Source organism: Columba livia, chromosome 3, assembly GCF_036013475.1.
Source record: "Columba livia isolate bColLiv1 breed racing homer chromosome 3, bColLiv1.pat.W.v2, whole genome shotgun sequence".
Lineage (NCBI taxonomy): Eukaryota > Metazoa > Chordata > Aves > Columbiformes > Columbidae > Columba > Columba livia.
This window is the reverse complement of record NC_088604.1, coordinates 92942873-92968070: the sequence shown is the minus strand read 5'-3', so window position 1 is coordinate 92968070 and position 25198 is coordinate 92942873. Positions and strand designations below refer to the sequence as shown.

General features: G+C 36.6%; 1 protein-coding gene across 2 annotated transcripts in view; it reads left to right on the top strand.

Moving 5' to 3' along the window:
- Nucleotides 1-25198, top strand: part of CAMKMT (calmodulin-lysine N-methyltransferase) — a 215803-nt gene that overhangs the window by 183125 nt on the left and 7480 nt on the right. The window contains exons 8-10 of one of the 2 annotated variants that reach the window (XM_065058224.1): nucleotides 12039-12113; nucleotides 19117-19180; nucleotides 23995-24126. In XM_065058224.1, coding sequence (XP_064914296.1) covers nucleotides 12039-12113; nucleotides 19117-19180; nucleotides 23995-24126 — 271 coding nt within the window. Of the gene's footprint in view, nucleotides 1-12038; nucleotides 12114-19116; nucleotides 19181-20195; nucleotides 21834-23994; nucleotides 24127-25198 lie in introns of those variants that run through there. The other variant, XM_065058225.1, reaches the window with a different exon arrangement.

Sequence of the window (25198 nt, the reverse complement as noted above, 5' to 3'; positions counted from 1 at the left end):
AGCTCTTTAACTACTTCATTGAGGCATCTCCGGGTACAATAGGGACTGGAGGTAGCTGAAAATTTGGAAGTGTGTTCATCTCTTGTCGTATTTTAAAAGTAAATTGTAAAGTACTTCACATCCGTGGCATTGGGTTAAGAATTAGAATGTGCTTAGTGACAGCTACCCAAGAGCAAATAGTGCACTGTTATTTGTCTCTCTAAATCTTCTTTTTTTGGTGATTCTCATTCCAAAAGAGCTCTCAGTCCTCCTCAAAGTAACAAAAGTAAAGCTGAAAAAGGGCTGAGAAAGGCAAGCTGTTACAGCAGAATAACCTTATTAACATAGAGGGTTAAACCCATACAATTTTAATGGCTATCGTTCACATCATTTATGCCTATGCTTATGTGTCCGTTCTGTCTAAAGAAGTTCTTTTAAGTGAGCACTTATGGTTAGAAAAATTCTGCTTTCATTAGGGTGTACGTGCATGTAACTTAGAGCTCTATCTGTGCATCCGAATAAGTGCCTGCCAAGCAGACAAAGGCCATGTGGGCCCCAGAAATGATCTTTCAGGTTCCATGTGCTGAACGTTTCCTGTGAGCAGCCTCAGCCCCTCATCCCTGCTGAGGAGAGGTCGTGTGGTCTGTCCATCCAGAAGCTGAGATTCTGTAGATTTCCAATTGCCATCTACTTTGTATGAGATTTCAGATTTCATCCCTTGTCAAGACTTCAAACCTGGTCTTTTAGATATCAATCAAAAGCACATTTTCTACCCTGTCCTCATTTACATTTATCTAATGCTTAAGGTCATTTGTGATCATTTGAGTGTATTTCAGCATATGGAATCAGTGAATAATAGATTTCAGCCTCACGCTGTGAAGGAAGATTGTGTTTTACAAGACATGATGTTGTTTACTGGGTGTTAATAATCACTAATTAATAAACATATCTAGACGTCACCAAATGTTGCTTTTTAAGGAGTAAAAATGTCAAGTGTTTAACTTCTTGAGTGCAATAGCATTTGGGGCCGTATTTGCATAAATAAAATAATTAAATTACAAAAAGTGAAGTACTGCGTCAAAACATAACGCTCGTCATAATAAACACAGAATTTGACTTTTAGTTCTTCATTCTTAAGGCTTTTGCAGATTTGTTGTAACAGTGTAAAGTTTTGTAAAGTAAGTATTCAAATGACTCTCTAATTCCAAAAATAAATTACTATCTTGCATTTCTATATATTATACACTTTAATAGTTGATTTCTCCTGTCAAAATTAAGGTTACGCTTTGGTTGGTTATTTGAGAAGTGCTAGTTGATGGATCAATTCATCATATTCAGTAGTGACATGTGGTGAAGGTAGTAACAAATGTATTTGATCACTTCTCAAGGCCTTGAAGAAACAAAAAGGTTGATGTAAAATCTGTAATGTTACTGTAACCCTGATTCACTTTTCCTACAACCAAATTCCTTAGTTATATAATGATTGTGGTGGGGTGTGGAGAAACCACAAGAAAACGTAGTGGTTTATAGGAAAGAATGCAGCAGTGGCATGCAAAGTGACATTAGGTGACTTTTTTGTATTGATCAGAGATTGCAGGCAAATGAATATAGTTATGTATTTGACTTACTGCACCATTAATTTAATCTCGAGAAGGCCTGTTCCTCGCTCTAACATGTAATTTAAATAGTATCCAGAATTGTAACTTTGCACAATGTCCAGTGCTAAGTTACAAGATTTTTTCCATACGAAAGATAATTCACAATAGACCCTTCACACTGCACCTTCATCTCACTTCAGGATCTTGTAAACTTTTCCTTGAACAAGGAGTAGAAATTATCAGTGTGAGAGTCAGTTTGTGGTTGTTCCAGACATTTAAGTCTAGACTTGGAAAATATGCCAAAAAATGTATGGCACAAAAAGGAGCAATCCAGTATCAGCTGAGAGAAGTTAGATTAGGACAACCTGCCATACATTTATTTATTTGGATTTGTAAAAATACAATAAATGAGCACTTATCTAGCTCTCTGCCAACTCTTGATTATTGTTTAAAAGTACAGTAATGTAAGCCAAACTGGCAGTTTGTCATATTATGTGTTATAATATAATAATAGATATTTAGTAAACAGTTTACTTCAGCAGTGCATATACAATTCTGTTTTATTTTTAGCTTCCATGAGTATGTTCAGAATTTCTTGCTTACACTTACTGGAAATAGGTACAGTAATGCTACCAAGTTACTAATAATGATTTTGCATGGTAAGGTGAGTTATTCATACCGTGTATGGGTTTGACTTTTTTTGTTTTTTTCACAATTAAAAGCTATCCCTGAATCGTGTTGTTTACCCCATAACTTAGCATATGAGTTATCCTGATAGAGGTCTTTGTACCATCAACTGTTATCAGCTTGACCTGTATCATACATTGTTTTGAACATGTCCACCAATTATTAAATTAACAATAACAAAGTAGAGGAATCTCTACTATTTTTCTTCTCTTTATTTTAATGTGGAAATCTTCCTGAAGCAGGGGTTTGGGTAGCAGAATTTTGAAAAATTGTTGTTATTACAAATGTCATGATGGAAAAGTTCTTTCTAAGAGGAAGGCTGGCAGTGTAAACATTCTAAAGGTTAACAGACTCTGTCTGTCTTACCTACCAGAGAATTTGGTTTTTCTATCAGATTCCCTTGTCCGAGAGGACTGAATCTGTTAAGAACAAAATTTGTACACTTATTGCTGATATGGGACCTCTGAGGTTTTTTAGTTGTGGACAAGTCTATTGTTTTGCTAAGAGTTGCCTCAGAGAGATAACATTCCATTTGTAAACAAGAAAATAAAACATCAAGTCAGTGAGAGAAATGCTTATGGTGTCATGCAGTCTTTGATTTGATTAGCAATAATGTATCATATACTTTTTGTTCATTCTATAGTCTACATATATGGTCACGTGACCAAAAGTGATGATTTCTTCTCCTTAAAGGTTAACAGATAAGTTATAAGCTGTTAACTGAGATTTTAGTGTTGCTTACAAATGCAATGTATTTACAAGCTTCTGGAATTCAACCTAAAGAGAAAAAAATGGCCTTTCTAAAGATTAAATGTTGTTCAGTATGATAGTAGGGTAAGGTCTCAATGACAGAGCACTCAGCTGTATAATCCTGATTTCATTCGTATATTAATTACCTCCTCCTCTGTAACTGTGAACACGTGAATGTTTTATCTTACTGCAATGCTCTTCAAATATGCCAGTTTCTAATGTGCCCTATTTTAGCTGGTCATGTAACAGGTTCTGTCAACATAGGACAGCTTTAATAAAGACTCCCACTATGTTACCAATAATCAAATTGACCTGAATGTTGCTAAATTCAAACCTGTTGAAAGCATACTTATTGAACTTGTTGTGTTTGCCAGTTAGCAACCCTGAAGGAATCCCTTTTGTTATCTCCTTTTCCAGTCTCCCCAGGTAACACCATTGTATGTTCAGCATCTATTGGCAAGGAGGAAGCTGCCAAAAGGAAAAATTCCTGCTCTTTGGTTCTTTCTGTCTTCATTTCATGACTTGATGTATGTGTGGGAAGAAACAATGAACAGTCTGTACATGTCGATTGTGAGTTTGTAACTCTCTGTCACAGAAAACTCAACTCAGGTGGAAACCATTCCCTATCTCTGATCATACTTGCCCTTCTCGGTATGTTTTGCAGTTTCAATCTATTTGTTTTCAGATGAAGGTGGGCAGTACTCCATTCAAAGTGTGCACAAATGACAGATATACGTAGGGGAATAATGGTGATTTCTATTCCTCTTCAAAAAATGCCTAACAGTGATTTGCTTTTTCGCCTGCAGTTGGGCACTGAGCTGATATTTTCATGACACTGGCCCTCACACCAGTGATGGTCAGTTCAGAGACCTTCATTTTCTATGTGAAGCCAGAATTATTTTTCCTGTTGTGCACTTTGCATCTATCCGCACTGGATTTCATCTGCCATTTTATTGTCCAATAACTTAGTTTCATTCTTCTGCAATTCTTCACAGTCTCCTCTTTTCCTTAGTGTCTTGAATAACTTCGTAGCACAAGCAAACCTGACCACCTCAGTGCTCATCCCTCGTAAACATGTTGAATAGAACAGGTCCCAGGGAAACTCCACTGATTAAATCTCTCCTGCATTCCCTGTTTTTTGTTCCATTATTTAGCCATGCCAGGACTCTTCTCCAATGGCTGTCTTCAGGGAGATTTAGAACAAAAGAATTTGCCTGCCTAATTTCATTATCATATTTAATTTTTCAAGTTTGTGATCCTTCATTTGGGTGTGACTTCAGCTTTTGGAGGAATGACATCTTGTTTCTAATAACCTTTCTTTACCATTTGGCCATATCAGCTGACTTTCACTAACTTCCAAGCCTCTCCTATTTGTGTATTTCACCAAGTTTGGGTGACTTAGTGAAGTTGCAATTTATTTATTTTAAATTACATTGTAGTTTTGTCTGTCTTCTATGTGCAACCAGATACGAATATATAAAGAGAAAAAACTGAAAAGTTAGCAAGCTTTGTAGAGAAATTTCTCTGTGTTTGGAAGAACAGGAAGAAAAGCTAGGTGCTAGCTAAAAGTATAGCATTATTTTAAATCTTGATCAAATCCTTGGCTATTTTATGATCGCCTCCTGTTAGCTTAAAAACCATGCTTTTGGTAAAATTATTCCTCTTGTACTCTCTTGATACTGGATAGAAAGACTAGGTGGAGACCACTGATATGAGAAAACTTACATCTTTCTTCCCAGGGCTTTAAAGAAAAATGTCCATGAGATGTTAGAATCAGAGATTATTTATTTTATTCCTATGCTCTTTTGTGTATCCATCTTTCTAGCCAACTTTTACCTTGTTTTCTGGTTCATATTTTTGCCATTGTACTTTTGCCTACTGTTCCTTCTCTACCTTGGCTCAACCATAACAGTCGTCACGCACATTTTACACGCTTTCAGTATCTTCTCTTCTTTACAGGTGCTCTCAGCTCATCTTTGCCACAGACATAGGAAAGTTGGGACAAACTTTAAATTTTGACAAAATGATTATTACAGTGTTGTCTTCGTTTATTTCATTAATATTCAATCAGTTTTCAGTTATTCAAATGTTACCAAGGATACTGAAAATGAATGGGGTTTGGGAAAGAGGCAGAAGAGTGAATCAGGGTCTGGAAATGAGGGAGTTAAAGAGCTCTGTTTACTTAACTTGTCAAAGAAATTACTTGATTGTTAAGAAGTGAATTGATTTTGATCTGAAAGTCTCATGTGGGGAAAAAAAATCTCTAACAGAAGATCACTCTTTAATCTATCTTACAAGTACCTAACAAGATGTAGAAATTGAAGCTAGACAAATTCAGTCTAGAAAAAAATAAGATTTGATGGAGAGAGTGATAATACATTAGAACATCTTTCCATGGGAAGTGGTAGTTTCTTAAGCAATGAATGTTTAAATCAAGTTGGATATCTTTCTGAAACATATATTAATTTCCTGAGATATATGGGCTTGATACAGAAATCTGAAAACTTGGATGTCTCTTCTGCCCTCAGAATTTAAGCATGTGTGAATCACATAATTGCTGCTGGTTTTAATTTTTTCCCCGTTCAGCCCTTGTGGACCTGCCAGGTTCACTTTACATTCTTTGTGTTTTCTTCTTGTTCCTTTGATTATCCTCTCCATATTCATGGATAGATTATTCTCTATAGAGCAAGAAACTGTCTTCTTTTCCTTCATGTTTTTACACAAGCCAAACTTCTACAATGCTTTCATTCACTGATCCAGCAATATGGTTGTGCCATGTGCTTATGCTGTCCTGCATTTTGAAATTATGCATTTTTTAATACCATATCAGTCTGAATTAGAATGTGAGAACCATCCATTTTGTGCATAATGTACTACATGAACGTTGCTAAAAACAGTAGCCAATCTCCTAAATAGCAACTGATTTAGAATGAATTGATGTAGAAGAGGGATGCAAAAAGACAAGCTTGCAAACACCAGTGGTATTTTTTTATTGATAACTTCTTTATACAAGATATTCTCACTTCTTTTTGAAAAATAGCCACACTTGCATTGAATGTTTGGCGGTGGTGTGTCTACAAAATGGAAAACTTTGCTCTGCAGCAGTTGTATTTACATGCAGTCTATTTATGGTGTCCCAAAAAACTTAGTAGTTTTTGATCTGCAGCAAATGTGTAAGTGTTAGGACTGTTATTTTTAAAGACAAAACTGTAATGTTCCCATCTGAATTTTAGCAAAATATGTTGTAGCGAATAAGAGAGAGAAAATATGTTCTTAGAATGAGGGATAAGGGAAGCATGTAACGTTATCATATACTTTTAAAAAGAAACTTTTAGGCAGGAAAACCTAGTTACCACAATAGAATGTCTCAAGTTAGAAGGGACCCATACTTGGTTTTGGTGTTTTTTCTTCTTTTGTATTACACCATTAATGTGATGAGGCTTCACCATGAATTGTTGTACCAGGTATTGTGTCAACATAGAGCAAAAAGCAGGAAGTGTTAGAGAGTCTATGGTCTAATACCAGAAATAGGTATGGTGAGGGAGGATAACAAGGATAATTGTAGCCAGCATAACAGAGTTGGAGGCACAGGAGCAGCCTATTTTCAGGTTTTGTAGGTGCTATTTTAAAGGAGAGCTGAGAAAAGTCATCAATACACTTTGACAAGAGTAGATAAATGATGTGGAAGTTGACAAAACCTGCAAGGAGATTGTTAGAAGGAAATTCCCATCAGCAATTGTAAATATCCCATTCGAACTGCTTAGAAATCTGAGTGGTTAATGTTGGGTACCTGTGGTTCAAAGTTTAACCTTGGTCCCTTCAAACCAGATATTCACTGTAGGGAATGAGATAATGGATAAGAATACAGAGCAAAGTGAAGAAGCGAAAGTAACAGAGGCAGAGGGTAAAGAAATAAGAGCAACCTAATAAGAATATGATGAAAAAGATGAGGAAATGCTGGCAGGCAAACTTGCAGGAATCCTCAGAGGAGTTGTAAAAATGGGTGTACGCATTGCCTCTGTCACTAAATTAAAATCCATCTTTTTGATCTTTACACAAAACTGAGGAATCTCAAACAAAGAACAAGGTGTGGAGAAATGTCCTGATGATCCCTTTTGTTAATGGGTTAATGAACTTGGTTAATGGCAGGGAAAAAGTCATATAAATGCCTGGACAAAATCTTTTACCTGAACCTGTGTACTTTCCAATGATAATGCTTTTCAAAGACTGAAGCCTAAATTAAAATATGAAAAGAAGAGGTGGGTAGACAGGGACTCTCGGTAGCTGTTCATCTGCTAACTGGGACAAATTCTTTTATCTTTATTAAAACCACTAATACGTTTTGAGTCAAGGAAACCTTCTGTGTCCTTTGTCCTTGCTTCTAATTTTGATTTTTTGTCTTTGTCTGCACAACTCATCTTCTGATAGCTTGAGAGCTACTCTAGCCTATGCCATTTATCACAAGAACATCTCAGAGGAACTTGGAAATGTTTCAAGTTTTCACAATCAGAGACTTAACCTGTTTTTTCTCCTGTAAGTTACCTGCCTAGACACACTTGGAAGACAAACGGTGAAGTTGAATAATAACAGTGATGAGGAATTTTGCATGAGAAATAAAAACCTGGTAAAATGAGGTCTTTTGTTGTAGATTGCTGAGATACTTTACTAGTGTAAGAAAAAGAGTGTCGACATTTGTCAAGCTACCCTCCGTAAATTGGAATTACTGTACAGGGAAGTGCAGCCCTGGCTGCCTTAACTGTCCCTGAGACGTTTGCTATTTTGTCTGGGATTTATTTTCTTTGAAATACAAGGCAATATTTGGAGGTGTGCTGGTAGTACTTAAAGTCTCTATTTTCTCAGCTGATCTTTTTGTTCTATTACCATTACCATTCTTCTTATCTTGAACCTTATCACATTCTCTGGCTTGCTCGTCAATTCAAAGGATAAATCAGGGGAAAAGAAAAAAAAATAAACACAAAAAAACATGCAAAGAAAATGTTTTGATTGTTTGTTGGGTGTTTTGGTTTGTGTTTTTTTTAATGAATTTGTTGCTTTAGAATGGTGTCAGTTTCACAGCCTGGGGAAATAAAGCATCAGAACATGTTTTTTCAGACTATTTCGATAGAATGCTTTATCCCTGACCTGGAAAAGCCACCTCTGAATGTGAGAGGATAGTTCATTCTCCATAGCTCATTCAGTCCTTGTCCTTTTTGCTAGGACTGCCATCAAGATTGCTAATTATAGTAATAGGTTTGTGACGTGGGTACTTTTCCTCTGAAAACTGGTCAAATTCATTTGATACAGGCCATAAAACAGCCATTAGGAGGTACCAAGTTTCATCCACCTTCATTTTGGCCTAAGTAGTAGCCGAACAGCACACTGGTGTTTTTCCCTCACATCCTGCTTCGTTTTTTGATGTTCTTGTTGTAGCCAAAAAAAGCTCCCAAACTGTTTTATATTTCCAGGGGATTTCAGAGCCTTTTCTGCTGAAACTGATTTGCCTGTTTTCAATTGCAAAAACCTAAACGTGCGTGAGTTAAATAAGCCAGCACAAAATAATGAGAAGAGTGAGCTTTACAAGCCTTAAATATGTTAGGGTTTTGTTTGTTTGTTTGTTTATACAAAAAAAAAAGGCATTGAGGGTATGGCTTGGACAGAGCAAAGGGCATTTTTCAGATTTACCAAACAATTTCAGCTGTTAGTTGTGTAGCATCTTCCATCAAAAGAAAGGCATAAAAATATTATCTTTAAAACTTCGTATTTTGCCGAAGGAAAAGTAGCGTTATAAAAAAGTGGGTTTTGTCCACTAGTTTAGCATCCCTGAAAAGGGAACGAGAGGAGAATCTTAATAAGGCTTGTGGTTTTTTTCATGTTGGTCTCAACACAATGCTGGCAATTTAAAAGTGGTGGTATGGTGGTTTTGAACTTATGTCTGTCTTTTTTTAAAGGAAACTTCATAAAGACTGAGATTTTCAGATTTCTGTTGCTAATACTTTTCTGGATTTCCTAGCAGTGCTTCTCTTTAAATGAAAATGCAATCAGCCCTTGCTGCATCGTACATTTGGTATTTCTTTCAGGTCTAACCACTAAGTCCAAGAGTCATGTCCTCAATAATCCCAGAAGAAATGAATGTTTCTGACCCCCTTAATGCGTAGATACACGCATTTGGATACACATATACACATCTTTACCTTTCTCAGATTTGATTTGCAGTATCAGTGGATTTTTCTGTACTTCACACTCAGGAATTGTGTTTGGATAATAAGAACTTGTATGGCTAGTTAATGGTATTTATATACATCCTGACTCTGATGCCCTACTTTCACAAGCACTAGAATTCAAAATAGCTGATTCTGACATCAGTGTTAATGATGTAATAGTGCTGACACTAAGCAGAATTGTTTCTGATTCCCTGATATGCAGGGGCATGTCTGCTTTACAGGTGCAGGTGCAGATGTTTGATCACAGCTCATGCAAATTTGTGGAAACATTAAAGGGATAAAGGTGTCGATATGGTAGCCCAGAGTCAGCTACCTAAAGAGTTTCGGAGGTTGCAGCCTGTACTGAGCTTCACATATCCAAGCTGCACTTCACTTACTAGTCATACTTGCGCTTGTCTAAAGATAGCAAGGATAAATATATACGGCTTGTAGCTGCATTTCCCCAACCAGTGTGCATGTATCCTGAGTGAGATCAGAATGACTCCTGTTGGTATTTATTTTAAAGGAATTATCTTTAGTTTATGTGGTTATTACCCCACAGGAACGAAATGTTTCCTGTACATTTTGAAAATTAATGGCAAAGTTGAATTTGAAAATCTTGCGTGTAAATTTTTCGCTTTTCCATAATTACTGTGTCTTCAGGGATGCAGCTGGACTGGAGCTGGAGAGCAGGAGCAGCCCTGGTGCCTGATCAGGAAAATGGAGGAAGACTGGCTGATGGCTGCATGTGGGGCCCTCAGCACACGTGTCCTCCCAACAGCACACATGCCAGTCACGTTGCACCACTGCTCATGCTCCTGGCAACTTGTCAATTCCATATTTTGCTCAGCATTATGGATTCTGAGCTTTTACCTGCCTGCACAAACTCCTTTGTGCCTACAGTAGGTGTGCACAGAAAATGCTGTATTTTGGCTGCTCAGCAGGAACCTGACAGTAGCATGAGAAAGGTTTGGGGTTTTTTTTGCCAGGAGGAGGCACCTGTGCTGCCTTCTGAACTGCATGAGTGAAGTATAGTAAATATATGGGTTAAAAAAATCATAATTCAAATCCCTATAGTGGTACTGATCAGATCTCTGTTTCTGTAGCAATGAGAACCAAAGGTGGCCTTTTAAGGCTCACAGTTCATCTACCAATTTCCAGTTCTGCTTCAGGATTCTTAAAGTATTAGAGTGCGTGCTTTAAACCCACAAAACTTACCTTTACCTAATTTTCACCATTCTAACCTAAGTTTCCACGGAAACAGGGTTGAAAAAGCCGCTGGTAGCCAGCAGGCAGCCGGCAGCTGAGAGTGAGAACTCTCCTTTGTCACTTGCCACTACTGGATGCCTGCTGCGTGCCAGTGTGCAAAGCTACCTAGGCTTCTAAAATCTGGAATACTTTCAATTTGAGGGGAAAAAATTAAATTAATCTATTCTTTTCTCCCTTTGGATTGTCACAGTAAATTCCAGGAGGGCAAATGGGCTAATGAGTCCTGATCTGTTCGGTTAGGCTGAGCCCCACGTAATCAAAGCTTTCCCAACCAACTGGGCCTCTCCTTTCATAATTTCTATGTTTTAAAAGCATTCTCTCTCAAATTTTGTGTCCGTGAGCATGTACTTGCATATAGTGGTACCTTAACTCTTTGTGGCTCTATATGTATCTATGTGCTTATTTACGAATCTTCTTTGCATATGGTATAGTCGATGTATACAATTTCCTTTTTTCCTGTATACTTAGGGAACATTTCTGAATGAACCCATTATAACTGATCCTCAGTTAAATATTAGGAGTAGTATGTGAATGGAGATGGCTTTTAACCAGAAGTAGATTATAGCTGCGGGAAGACTAAAGGGTCTATTTGGTCAAGACTCATACAAAACTGAGATAAGCATGCACAACCTGACAAGATCAGATTAGACCCTTCCCCCACAAGTGCTTTTCCCATAAATATTTATCTACTTTCTATTATAAATAACCAGGAAATGAAAAAGAAGGATAGATTATTTTTTAAAAAATAGACTAGAAATAGAAATGCAGCTTCAAATCTTCGGGTTAATGATATTTTAAGTATGCAGTAAATTCCAATACTGGTTGCTATTTTTAAATGGGAGCAAAGTACTGAAATTCTTCATGGCAGCTACATAAATCGGCAGCATTCATAAACAAAGAAAAACTTTGCACATGTGTGCATTTTTCCCTACTGTTGGGTACCTTAGAATTAAATAACTGATCACCTGTGAGAGAACAGGTGTTGACAGAGTTAGCACTGCTGTATTTTTAAGCTTGCCTGAGGCAACATAACTGGCATTGAAGTTAAGCTTGGCATTCTTTCACCCTGTCCCTCCTCCCTCCAACCCAAGTGAATGCTCACTTCGTCAATGAGAAACGTAGCTGACTTGCCTGCCAGATGTAACGGAGATTCATGAATTCACAGCTATTCCGCAAATTCGTGTTTCATTCAGATTGTCGATACTTTGACTTCACTTCCTCATGCAGTGGTGTTAAGGGGTAAAAAACTGAAGCATGTGCCACTAATTCAGAAACGCATGTTTGCTGGTGATCTGCTCATCAGAACCTCTGTGGATTGCCGTTCTGTTATATTAAAAAGATAGGTCTTTAGCTTTGAGATTTAAAACCTTAAAAATGTACAGAATAATATTTTTACATTCATCTTTGAAAGTAACAAGGATATCGTTTCTAAAACACTGCTAATTCACATAAGAATAGTATTAATGCTTTAAAAATCTCAAGATGAAAAATGTAAGTCCTTTTCTCTTTTCTTTTATTTTCTTTTTTTTTTTAAATAAATCTTTTTTTCCTCTAGCATTTTACGATGGGATAATGAGACAGATGTCTCTCAACTGGAAGGACATTTTGACATTGTTATGTGTGCTGACTGGTAAGTACATAAAAATCATAAAACTCATGTTAGAAAAATAGCTTTGCTGGAGTAATTGTACTGTGCTGCTTGCTGATGGCTAAGCAAAGTCAACAAATGAAGCACAAAGCCACCTTAACCTCAACAAATTAATATTCATCTCCATGTGACAGTTATAAGGTAGTCTTCTATCACACAGTAACTTCTACCACATTATTTCCCAAAGATTGATTTTGAGAAGCATTTCCATTTTCTGGAATTGCCTCTGTTTCATGCTTGACGTATCAGTAAATGGACGACTTAGGCAAATTGCAAATAATTATGGCTCAGTGAGGAACAGTCTGGAGAAAAGGGAGTTTATCAACACAAACAGCTCAATTAGCTTACTTCTTAGGAAAGATCTGACTATTGATATAAGGGGATATATTTTTTGCTTCCCAGAAAATCTTTCCGAGGAAAAAAAAATGTTCAAAACCATTTTTTCCCCCATCATATTCTGTTTCTTAAATCAATTTGACAGCAATATTTGTAGACATAAGCTTTATATTATTTAGGCAGGCACATGTTAATTGTAAGAGAATTCTTAGAGAAAAAAATAAGATAGTACAGCACTCAATTAATGAAAAGATAGATGCATGTTGCAAAATGGTATATTGTTTTAATAATTTATGCAAATAGATTTGATTATTGACACAACCCTTTTCTGACAGTGGATTTGCAGAATTGTGCTGTGCTATATTTGCTGCATGCTAGCCTTAAAAATGGTACATTATTAATTATTTGTGTTATATACATGGAGACAGTGTAAAAGGAGATGTGCAAATTTCATTTAGGAGAGCAGATATTTTTTAGTGCATCTACCTTTCTTTCATGAATATTTGCTCTTGACCCTTTGAATGTCCAAAACAGAAAAAGCTGTTTATGTTTTGTTGCACATAACTATTATTAGAGACCAAATTCTGAAAACAGGGACTTCCTAAGATAGCTCAGTTCAGCAGATTTCTGTACCTTACTAAGAAATAGTTAAAGGAAGAAGGCAAAGGGAAGTGCAAAGCTGTCTATTGTCTTTTTAAACAATGTTCTTTTTAAGTGGCTTCTGATAAAATATTCCTCTAAAGCGCCTTTTTTTTTTTCTATTTAAGCAAATTCTTCTTATTTCAGAAAAGTTATTGCTTTTGCATAACATTGGAGAAAGTGTATTTAGTCATCTTTTTCCCTTTTCTAATACCTGTTTGTTGACAGAATGCAACAGTGCTTCATTTCTCTTAGCATTTAATTTCAGAAAAGTTCTTTGTTCCCAAAAAGGACAGAGAAGGGTTTCGAACTAATCGCTGATAATGTGCCTCAGAGATGCATCATCTGATTAAAATAAGGAGCTAAACAACACCATATGATTTCAGCAAGTAATTTAGTAAATGCCTTCCTCACGAAATATTAGAATGGATACTCCAGGTTTCATTGCACAGATGAAGTTAATGCTGGACAGGATTAGATCAGATTAAGTATGAAAGTCAGATCAGAGCGCTGGCGGACATGAGCAGGAGGGCAGCAGTCTTCTCGGAGGCTTAGACAAGGCTCACATATGGATGTTCTCCAGATTAAGTGGGTGAAGCAAGGTCTTGCCAAGAGATTTAGAGTTAAATTTGTTCTTCACACAAATATCAAAACAACCTGGCTGTGCCATCTCTTGTATTCTTGATACTCACACCATGTCATCCTATTTGTGCTGGGAGTACAGCAGAGTGGAGCAAGACTTAAGTTGTTTTTTTCAGTAATATTCTTGCCTAATACCCCTCCCAGTCTGTTTGGAAATAGTGCAGCTTCTTTAGGAAACAAAGAATCAAATGTGACAGGTAAAATACATAATGCATTTGCAATCCCTGCATTTGTACACTTATTTTGAAGCACTTAAGATGCAGGTAAGAGTATAAATATTTATAGATTTCTAAAAAATAAATAGAAATGTACAGGTTAGTTTAAAGTATGTGTTTTTATTCACAAATTGTCTCTATTTTCTTATTGCAAGTGCCCACATATGTAGTTTACTAAAAATGAAAATCCCTTTATTGTTTGTTGCTTTTAGAAATCGTTCTTTTAGTTATGGACAGTAGGTTTTCTGGTACATGAAAAGGCTGGGGAAAAAATGTTCCATGCTTTATCAAACTCAATCTTCTTTTTGTTTTCATGTATTTGTCTTCTGAGATACAGAATTGGCTTGGGAACTGTTGGCAGGATTTTTGCTCTCTGAATTTTTTGGGCTGCCATTGGAGAAGAAAAAAAATCTCTCTTTTCTTACAGCTCCTCGGCTGAAACCTGAAGTATGCAGTGATAAAAACGGATAGAATAGATTGCATTTAGTTTAACACCATCATATAGTTCATTGTCAGTCAATAAAATCTGGGATTAGAACAGAGAACTCGAAAGCAAAAAATCTGAGTTCAAATATTAGGTACATGGATAAATTTTTATTGAAGTATTTCCAGCAAGGGTGATATTGTCTGATTCTCTGAATAGCTAACCAGTGGTACTGCTTGATCCCATTTACATGAAAACAAGCTCTATTCATAAACATATTCCAAATCCACATGGAGGTTCATGTAAAAATGTACATGATTACAACAAGCAGCGATATGTTTATATTCATTTATTTACAGTCAGACTTTCATAAATCTTGTGTGCAGGGGTGGAAAATAAGTTATTTCCCAGAGCAGACAGTCTATTAGTTAACAGCTAAATTTAGTAGCTCAACTAAATTATAAAATAAATAAGAGGCAAACTGTGAAAGCTAGTTATTATTTACCATTCAGGATTTTGACAATAAAAATAGTTTCATGGTTCAGCAGTTCCAAAATAACTTGTAAAATGTCAACAGTGAGATAAAAATAAGAAAAAAATAACTTGGTGAGGCCACACCTGGAAGAAGGATACACTGGAAGAAAATACTGAAATAATGGAATTTTTAAAGCATATCCACCCACCTCATATTTTTGAAAGGGAATTTTAAGGCTAGTTGGGGGCTGCTAGAATTTTAGACTTTGACCTTCACTGGTAGATATAAAGTCATTCAGGTGCTGGAATTGTGAGTATGAATAGAGGAAGAGAAATAACAGATGCCTGTATGGACAGGCCAAAACCAAGACTCTTCCAATGCTATTGGGAGGCTCAGATTTCTGATTATTTAAAAGGAAGACTATATCCTTTTCTTTATTGGGAAAAAAATTCTGAGATTTTTAATCCAAGGTGAGAGTCAAGGCCAGTAGGACTGAGCCAATGGAAAAATCTTTGTCTTTCACATTCTGGTGAAACGAGTTTTCACAAATAATTTTAGTGTAGAGACAGTATAAGACCTAGATCCCCATATCATTTTGGAAATGCATAATATCCCACTTGACTTAATTAGACTGATTAAATTCTTAAAGTTTGACACATGCATAGGCACTTGCCCAACAGCAGTCGTTGGGGGTGGGTATCCCACTGCTCAAGTTTTTGCTGAAGTCATGGGGAGTTGTGAATTCACCAGGAATGTGGAACTGGACTGAAAGTATTCTTTAATTATCTTAAAATATGTTGAATTTGTCTCCATTAGTATTTCATTTAATATAAGGAAATAGTTTTGCAGGAATGCAATAAGAGCTCTGTCTTTCTTCAGTTTAAATTTTTTATTCATTTTAAGCCTGATTTCAAGTGCATTGGAATCTAAAGACATGGAAGTAAGAGTTTTTCCAGATTATGTCAGCTGTGTAGTCGAAGGCCAACAAAAAGTTCAATGGCTCTGTACACTAGGCACTATACATGAATGTAATTATGTCTGAAGTACACCTGTAAACTAAGCTCTTTTATCAATTGCAAAGTATGCAAAACCAAAAATAAGTTCACATCATAGCCTATAAAATATATGCCCCTTGTGACACACAAGGTAATAGGATATCAGCATGAAGCAAACTGAGAATCTACTTGGGTTTTTTTAATTTGTTTCCTTCTGGCTTACTGTTACTTCCACACAGTTTTCTTACAAACTTTCATTTTGGTTTCAAAGGTAACTTAAATTTTTTTTAAAAAAAAGAGAAGTGAGAAGATTGCCTACCTGTTCATCCAGGCTTCACAGTTTAAGAGCACCGCCTAAACAAAGGCCGAATCATAAACTGTGTTCTTGCCTCTCTACTGCTGTGCTCCCAAATTTCTTTGCTGACCCAGGAAACCCTGGCTATTTCTGTCCTGAGTTGCTGCTTTCACAGCGCCCTTGCTACATGAACATGAGACATCACCACTAAAGTAATGGCGAGCTAAGCCAGATTTGAATTGAGGTATAAGAACTGAGTGAGAATGGTTTGGAACAATACATTATTTAATTTCACTGAGCTGTTGTGAGCTTAAAAGGATTCTCCTGGGTACATTTTCAGCATGCTGTGGTAGTATTTAGTCATATGAATTGTACTGGTAAGAGAAATTGTGTGATTAAATCTCCTTGCATGAGTCAAATGCTGTGCTGGCCCTGTCTGTAGCACAGATTATCTGACGACTTCTTTCAGGATTGTCCTCATTCAAGGCATCCTCCAACTCAGAGGGAGAATAGACATGTTCCCTGGAGTCACTGCATTGCAGTAATGTTGCTTCCAGCTTTCCATGCTCCCTCTGGTCAGAATATGTGGCTCACAGAGCAACAGGTGGGAAATTGCAGCGTTGGAGACTATTTTCAATTGAAGTAGGTCTTGTACCCAGGGACAGACCTTAAGGAGGACAGAGACAACTTGGGAGCAGAGCCAGGGCAACTGTCCCAGCTTATCTGGGTTTCCTAAGCTAAGAGGGATAAGAGTCTACCTCCCACACCACCAAAATATTCAAGTGGGAGTCGGACAGAAAAGGTATTATTGAAGTTGCCTAATCTCTTGACAGGTCATCTAACCATTTTAAGTTCTCAGACACTCAGTTTCTGGTGAACAAAGGCTTGTAGTTCTCTCACTGGAAAGGAACAAGATTGGTAGCAGCAGTTGTGCCCCTGTCTCATTGTAAAAAGAGAAAATTATATGCAGGTCTGTGAAAAAATAATTTTAACACTGGTAAGCTTCCCCAAAATTGTGTTTCCACTATACTGCTTTCAAAAACAAAAATATTATAAGTGCATTTTTCATTTGGAATGGACTTCTGTCTACACAGCATCTCAGCAAGTTTTAAATGTGTGCGTGCTTGCAATGTTTCATATTGAAGAAAATTAATTATTTTTAGCAATTCCTCTGGGAGAGGACTCATGCACTGTATTCAACCTCTTCTGCTGGTAGCTAAGTTCCCAGCAGTAGTGTCTTGTGGTATCTGTCGGAAAAGGGGTCTGCCTGAGGTGAATATGATTAAAACTCTGTGGACACGTTAGAGATATCAGCTGCTGTTTCAATGAATTGAATTTAAACAGGCTTTATTTTTTTTTGTGAGGTTCTTCCAGTATGATTAATCAAGGTCAAGGGGCAGCCATCATGCCAGTTGCTAAAGCTTAAATTTGCTTGTGGGCAGGCTATTGGAGAAATTGTTAGCTAGTACTTCTAGTACTTCGATATCTTAAGAAGAAATTCAAAAGGTCATGCTTCTATACGAAATGTTCTTTAAGAAATGTGTGGATACCTGGCCTACCATATTTTCTCAACAATGTGAGGTTGTGCCAGTTTTTATTGATTAAATTTGATCTCTGACGGGTTTTTCGATAGGCCTTTTTTTTTTTCCTGAGTAGCAAAAATTCACAGCTCTTACACAGCTGTGCTTGACCCTATGATATGTAATATTGTACTCTCCTTGGTAGCTGTGGAGTATCCTTAGCTAAATATCCACACATTTTCTCGTTCTGATGACAGGTATGTGGTTGGCAGATCACTTTTTTCTCTTCAGTGTTTTCATATATTCTTTATATTCTTTTAGAAATTTCAAACCTGGAAAAAAACTACCCACATCTCTTCAGAAAAAGACGTTTGAGAATAAAGGAAAGGGGTATATAGAAAGGAATCATAAAGAATGGACAAAATGCCGTGTAGTGTGGAACTTGAGTTTGACACAGGCTGGGAAGCAGTTTTATTACCGAGAAAGCCTGAAAAATAATGGAGAAAGAATCACATTATTTGTGGCCTGCTTGATAGAGTTTCTTATCTGAACCCCCAATATAAATGCAGCCCTTGGTAGTACGGACTGAAAGGCATCAGTTGCTATCTGATGGTTGTTCCCTAACCATTGTAAATGCACTCTCATCCACAGTAACTACATGTCCGCAAATATCTAGTCAAGAGTGATTGGCACCCTGGTCGCCACTATTAGTATATACATTAAGGTACTGAGGGGCACAAAGAATGAATTATCCCCTCAAATCATGAGGTAATCGCCAAAATAGGGCTGAGCGTGTTGGCAACATTGCATGGGAAAATTGACTCTGCTGCTGTCCTTGTGGGACCCAGGCTGGAGACGAAGGATTTTGCTCTTGAGAGGGGACAACTCTGTGCCTTCTGGGTCATTGTGTTTGAACAGTGTTTGAGGGATGGAGGAGGTAGGGGCTTGTAAATCTTTATAGGGATAGATAGAATTAGATAGAGAAATATAACAAATATGCATTACAGTTAATAGTGAATTAGTGCCACAACTATGTAGGTAAAAGGAAAAATTATACACTCAATAGTAACACCTGAAATACAATAGAAAATACTTTAAAAATCTCCCCACACCTTGTATAGAAAAAGCATGTCAAATGTTAACTCTGTATATTGATCCTGATTTCTGGTATGGTGGTATTTTAATAGCTAACAAATGTGATCTGTGAATTTCAACTATATAAAGATCTGCTTCAAGATGATATTTTAGGTTTGGTTTAGATTATATTTAGTTTCATGCATTTTTTAATATTTAAAAGTATCTGAACCAGAGAGAAATGTAGACCACAGTTTCTCTTTTACAGCGTTGTGTAAACATATGTAATTAGCCTTGTACTTATCTGCATTAGTATCATTAGAATTGAAAACCCATTTTAATCTGGATTCTGTTCTCTTCTCAATGTCAGCCTGTTTCTGGACCGGTACAGAGCTAGCCTTGTTGATGCAATAAAGAGATTACTCCAACCCAGTGTAAGTATGTTTCTATTTTCTCCTGAACACTGGCTTCAGAATAATTAGTCTGTGCACAATGATTGAGAGAGTAATGGAATGGCAGGATTAATGTCATGTAATACTTTAATACTTATTATGTCCAACTTCAATTGAGTCTTCTAATCTATCAGATTCTTTCCTAATCATAAACTAGGAAACTTCTTATACTTGGCCTTCTGATAAGGAACACAGTGGGTAGTAAAATAAATGAAACCGCTTCAAAGATAGCATGAGATTATTTTTATCAAAGCGTTTCTCAAGTATTTTCCTTTGATAATAATGTCTTCATATTAAAGTAAAAGTACGATATTGAAAGTTTTTATGTTGGCTTCTGTCATCTGTAATCCCTTCAATTGTAACCTTTGTTATTGTGTATTTATTTATTATGAAAGAATATTTTCTCTTTTCATTTCTGTTTATATAAAATGAACAAAACCCTTATGTGTATATTGTAAACTAAAACTTCCTTCCATAAAGTAAGGCCCGTGTTCACATGTTTTATACTGTAGAACATAATGAAATTAAGCTTTTCATAAAACACTTACATTTTCTACTTGACTGTCACTGATTTTACCGATCCAAATATTAGGCTGTTAAGTCAGAGACATCTACAGGCAAAAAAATAGCTGTTACGTGCATATACTTATACACAACAAATAATCTTAAATCCAAAAAAAAAGAAAAATAAAATTAGAAAACATGTGAATTGCTATAAGTAGGAATTTGAAACAGGAATTTTACCTTTCATGCTTACCGTACAAATCTTCAGTAAGGTAGACTTCTGATTTCAAACCAAAAGTCTTCAATGTTAGCAATGCGCTCTCCAAACTTTATTTTAAAATTGTATTCTACTTTTCGGATAAGAGATTTTCTCTGTAAAAGGAATAGAATAGCCAAACGTGCAAAGGCTTAAGAAACTGAGTCATTTTAGTCATGAAAGTAATCCCATTCTTTGCTAAGAGTGATCAGGTTTCTATTCTTGGTTCTATCATAGACTTCCCCGAGCGACCTAAGGCAAGTTACTTAAGACTGAATTATTTTAATGAGCTGTGGGGCAAAGCTGCCAGGAAGACAGAAGAAATGTAGTCACCCTGAGGAAAAGGTCACCCAGATATTTTGGACCACTGTCTGGACTGTATTTTTTAACCAAAGTCATTTGCCTAATCCACTTTATGGATGGTCCAGTTATGTCATGGCCTTGCAAGTTATTGTAATTCACAGCTAAGAGGACAGCAAACTGTTGTGTGGAGTACAAGCTGGGAGTACAGACATCTTAAATGAGTTCTCATGTCCAAAAAGAGTATGTTGAACAGAGACACCTTCAAGCATATGCTTTTGTGGTTTGAAAAACCCAAATAAAAGCACGTACTAATTTGAAATCCCAAGATAAAATGCAATCACAAGTACATACAGTTATTATTTTTACTCTTCTTATTAACCTGTATAGATCTAAGGATAACATCAGAGGAAACTTTACTACATGGTACTATGCTTTGGCCTTTAAAGGAAAAATAAATTAATACTGAACTTATTTTCCAGTTGCAATAATGAATATTTTATGGGCATTAGTTGATGCTTAAGCTAAGGCATAAGCTACTTTGATTAAATTCACTCTTCTATGTGAATTATTTTGTCTCAAATTTGGAAGTTACTTTTCCGTACTGGTAAAGCTTTGCCATATTGATTGAGGAATGATCTGGAAGACATCTAGATGTAAGACATCTTTCAAGTTTAACTAGGGTACAACTATGATAGAAGAGTTCAGGGAAAATAATAGCCAGCAAAACCAAAAGAAAAAGTGGAGTAAACAGAAAATAACAGGTATCCTTACAAAGCTGTCTTGAAGGAGAAATCCAGAAGAAGTAGTTATTCTTACTGTTAGTTTTGAAATATATAAATTTATCTGCAGTATTTCCTTTTTCTTTAAGGCCGTTATTTGTGGCTATTGGAATCCTTATGGCACAGAATGATGTGGTTTAGGTAAATTTCTGTTTTCCTGGAAACAAGGTTCTGGTCATTTCAGTAATCTGATTCTCAGTATGGCCCCATGGACAGTTGTATTGGCACAGGAAGAGAGGACCAGAAATTCATGCAGGCAGAACTGAGTTACTGGGACTGAAATTTCTTATCTGAATTTGTTACGAAGGCAAATGTCACCTGTAAACTAAATGCAAGAATTAGGCCCTGAAATTTTACATCAGACAAATTCATCTTGAATGGCTATACTTTATCACTCTTATAAGCAGGCTACTTGATTTGTCAACATTTAGTTTTATTTTTTCCTGTCAATAAAATGTACTTTTAATTTCATTCTCAGAGTAAGCATATTTCCCAAATTAAGAACACTTTTTATGAAGGCTTTGATTCTTTTGTGGCTTATCCATTCAAAACCCCAGTGAAGTCAATGGGATGCTATTGAGCCATGATTAGTACCAGCAAATAAGACTGCATTGAATAATGATTGATGAGTAAACTTAGTCATACAGCAACTTAGGAGCTGGCCAAAATAACTGTGTATTGATTTCTCCAAAAGGCCATTGCTGGTTTTCGAAGCTATTTCAAGGTTTTCACTCTGGTTTTAAGAGATATTTCATACCATGTTACATTCTATTTGACTGTATTTCTCTTTAAATTGAATTTGAAGTAGTGTACGGAGAGCATGAGGGGGAATGACCGAGTGGACTGCTGGCTGCCAGTGGAAATCTGTCAGGGGTTGCTGTTGTATGAAGCTGCTGGATCGGTGGTGTTTGTTGGGCATGTGGCCCCCAGCAGTCTCCGTTCATGAGGTTTAGCTGTTCCTGAAGTCCCCTGGTGAACCGCGTGGTCGGTAAGCTCTGAGTGGGGGATGTGTTTCCTATCACAGTGACCTCTTAGTGAAGCTGCCCATGAAGACAAGGGACTCCAGAGGAGCCTCGTCCTTCTTGCGCCAGGAAGGGTCTCTGCAGAACAACACTCTGGGGGGTGTGAGGTGGCAGCAGGAGGAGGAGGATCCCCAGCTGAAGGCTCCCTTTGCTGCCCACTTCTGTCTGATGAACACTGGAACAGGCTGCCCAGGGAGGCTGTGGAGTCTCCTTCTCTGGAGACATTCAAACCCGCCTGGACACCTTCCTGTGTAACCTCATCTGGGTGTTCCTGCTCCAGAAGGAGGATTGGACTAGATGATCTTTCGAGGTCCCTTCTAATACCTAACATTCTGTGATTCTGTGACATTAAAGCATGCCAAGGATGTGAGGGAACCGATTGTGAATTTCCTGTGTTTAATGTTTTTCATCCTGAGCTGAGCCTATATTCAGACCTAACATTTACATAAGGAATTCCACTGCCTTCGGTGGGAAGGTGCACCTCATGTTTAGCCACAGAATTAAAGTTATAGCTGCTCAAATGAGCAGAAGTGAGTTGCTTTGGATATTTCCCTAGGTCTGGTTTGTGCTTAAATTTCCGTGAGAAAAGTCAGGATAACAGAATCCTCCTATCTCACGGAGGTATTGCGAGAATAAATAGTGTTGTGGTATTAATGGAGTCTTTTAAGTACACATTAGTACCACAGATACTGACATGGAGGTTTTGTTGCTGCCTCACTGGGTGTTGTTGCAGTGTTTGTGTGCATGAGCTCTAACACACAGATTTGTTTCCCATCCTCCTCACTAAGTATCTGTGTCAGCATTGTAACTTCTCAGAGTTCCCGCTGAAATTCTCTCTTCTGATCATTTTTTCCCGTGGTATACAAGATGGCATTTTCTCAAGCTTCATGTTCTCAATCTTCTACAGCATCTAATCATTTTATAACTTCTTCAGATCCTTAAAAATATTTTTTTTTGTCTCTTCGGTTGATTACAGCACCTCACAAATTAACTCTCATTAATATAGAAGTTGAATACAAGAACTCACAGTAAACTTTGTGGCTCCCCTCAGTGTGATAAGCTGTTGTGTGGTATTAACCTTTGTTTACAGCTCTTCAACCAGTTTTCATTCCATGTCACAGAACACAGTACTCAGCCAGTTAGAATTAATTTTGCAAATAAGATTTCAAGAGATGCTATATCAAGTAGGTTAGGTTTTGGGCTAGTACTTTGCACGAGAGTGTCTAAAATCTATCAGTTCAAGGTACAGTCATTTCTCTTTTCTTAAAAACAGAAGGATGCACAAAAAATTAGCTAATGGACCATAATGTGTTGCATGGGCATCGTAAATGGCCTGATCATCTTGAAAGATCCAGAATTACTATGCAAGAACATTAAGTCCTGCTTTAAATGCAATTTACCAATTTAAGGTCAATTTTGATTGCACTGCTCAGGTAGTTTAAGATATTTTTTAAAAATTAGTGATCAGGTCTGATTTGCCTCCCATTTCACCTTGTTTTACACTGTTGTAATTCCACTGACAGCAAATGGGAGGTACTCTTCTATGTGTGAGACTGAAAAAAGAAAATAATTATTTACAGTCTTTGCATGGTCCTGAGCTAGCAAATGGATTTTGCATTGAGTGTGTTTTGTTTGCTTTTTCTGTGTTTTATTTTGGTAATTCGTAGACACCATTACTATATGAAAAGGAGCAGATGTATGGCTGTTGGCATTTTTCTAAAGAAAATATTTATTAGTTTTTATTTTGCATTTGTTTAATCACAGAAATCTTGCATGTTTTGAGCAATTATTTATATTACACTATTTTAGTATTTTACCAAGAGAACAACTGACTTTTCCATCTTGAGTGTATTAAAAGCTTCGTCAGGTGTATGTTGTATCTTGTTCCCTTCCACTTTTAAAAATGTATAAATTCTCTTTTTAATGTTCCAGGGAAAAGCAATGGTATTTGCTCCACTCCGAGGGAATACTTTAAACCAGTTTTGCAATCTAGCTGAAAAAGCTGGTTTCTCTATCCAAAGACATGAAAATTATGATGAACACATTTCGAACTTCCACTCCAAGGTTAGTTTTCTGCTTGTGTTAGATAACACTTTAATCCGCATTGCATTTTGAAGAGATCATGGTCCTTTTGGCAGGTAACCTAAATGTTTGATTAAAGTACTCCTTAGGTGTGCTGTTTCTGAACAGCTATTTTTGTATCTGATTATTTTGTGTGGTAGAACCATCCTTTATCTCTGCACGTCTAGAAGAGTTTTGCAGAAGCATCTCCTGTTTACCCTTTTCATTCATAGAAATCTTATTTATGAGAGTCTTTTCTTGTTGTTAGCTGCCTATAAATATATGGCACACTAGCATTTACATTTTAATAAAAAGCTTCTAACTTTTAAGTAGGCTACATACTGAAATGGACTGAAATAAATAGGAGGTGAATGTCTAATTGTATCATATCGTACCTTAAATCCTTATCTCTGCCTTCTTTGTGGCTGGGTCAGTTGGCAGCTTCAAACTGCTAAATCTCATACAGAATTTCACAGTCGTGGGGTTATATGTCAGATCGAGGCGCTACAAGATTTAGGTCAAAAGCACTTATCTGAGCATGATTTCTAAGCTTGCTTACATAAAGCTACTGTTATCAGTCTCCTTTTTTATTATTTATAAGTATAGAGTAATACAGGGCATGAAGAGGAAGGTGCTTCACAGAAAACTTTTTAGGAATTTCTTATTTTCCTGTCTAGAAGTGCTTATCAAAATCATATTTATTACTTCCAATTCTGAGATCTCTATTTCATGCCATAAAGAAATCCACTATTGTAGGTGCATATGACCTTAGGCATAACCTCTTGCGATTTTCCAATAATTGCTCTTGGAAAATGTAGACATATTCAGAATTGAAGTGAAATGCAGTTTTTTTCTGTTTAGCACTACAACATGATAGAAATCAGATTAGGCTAAAAAATTGCATGTGATGTTGTGGAGAACAAATATATATTTTATTGTGTAATTTTGTATTTAATAAGGAATCCCATTAATGCTATCTAGACTTTTGTACATAAAATCACTTAATTTCATTGTTCAGGTAGGTCTGAATGTGAACACATTAACACCAAATAAATTTCAGTCATCATTCATCTAC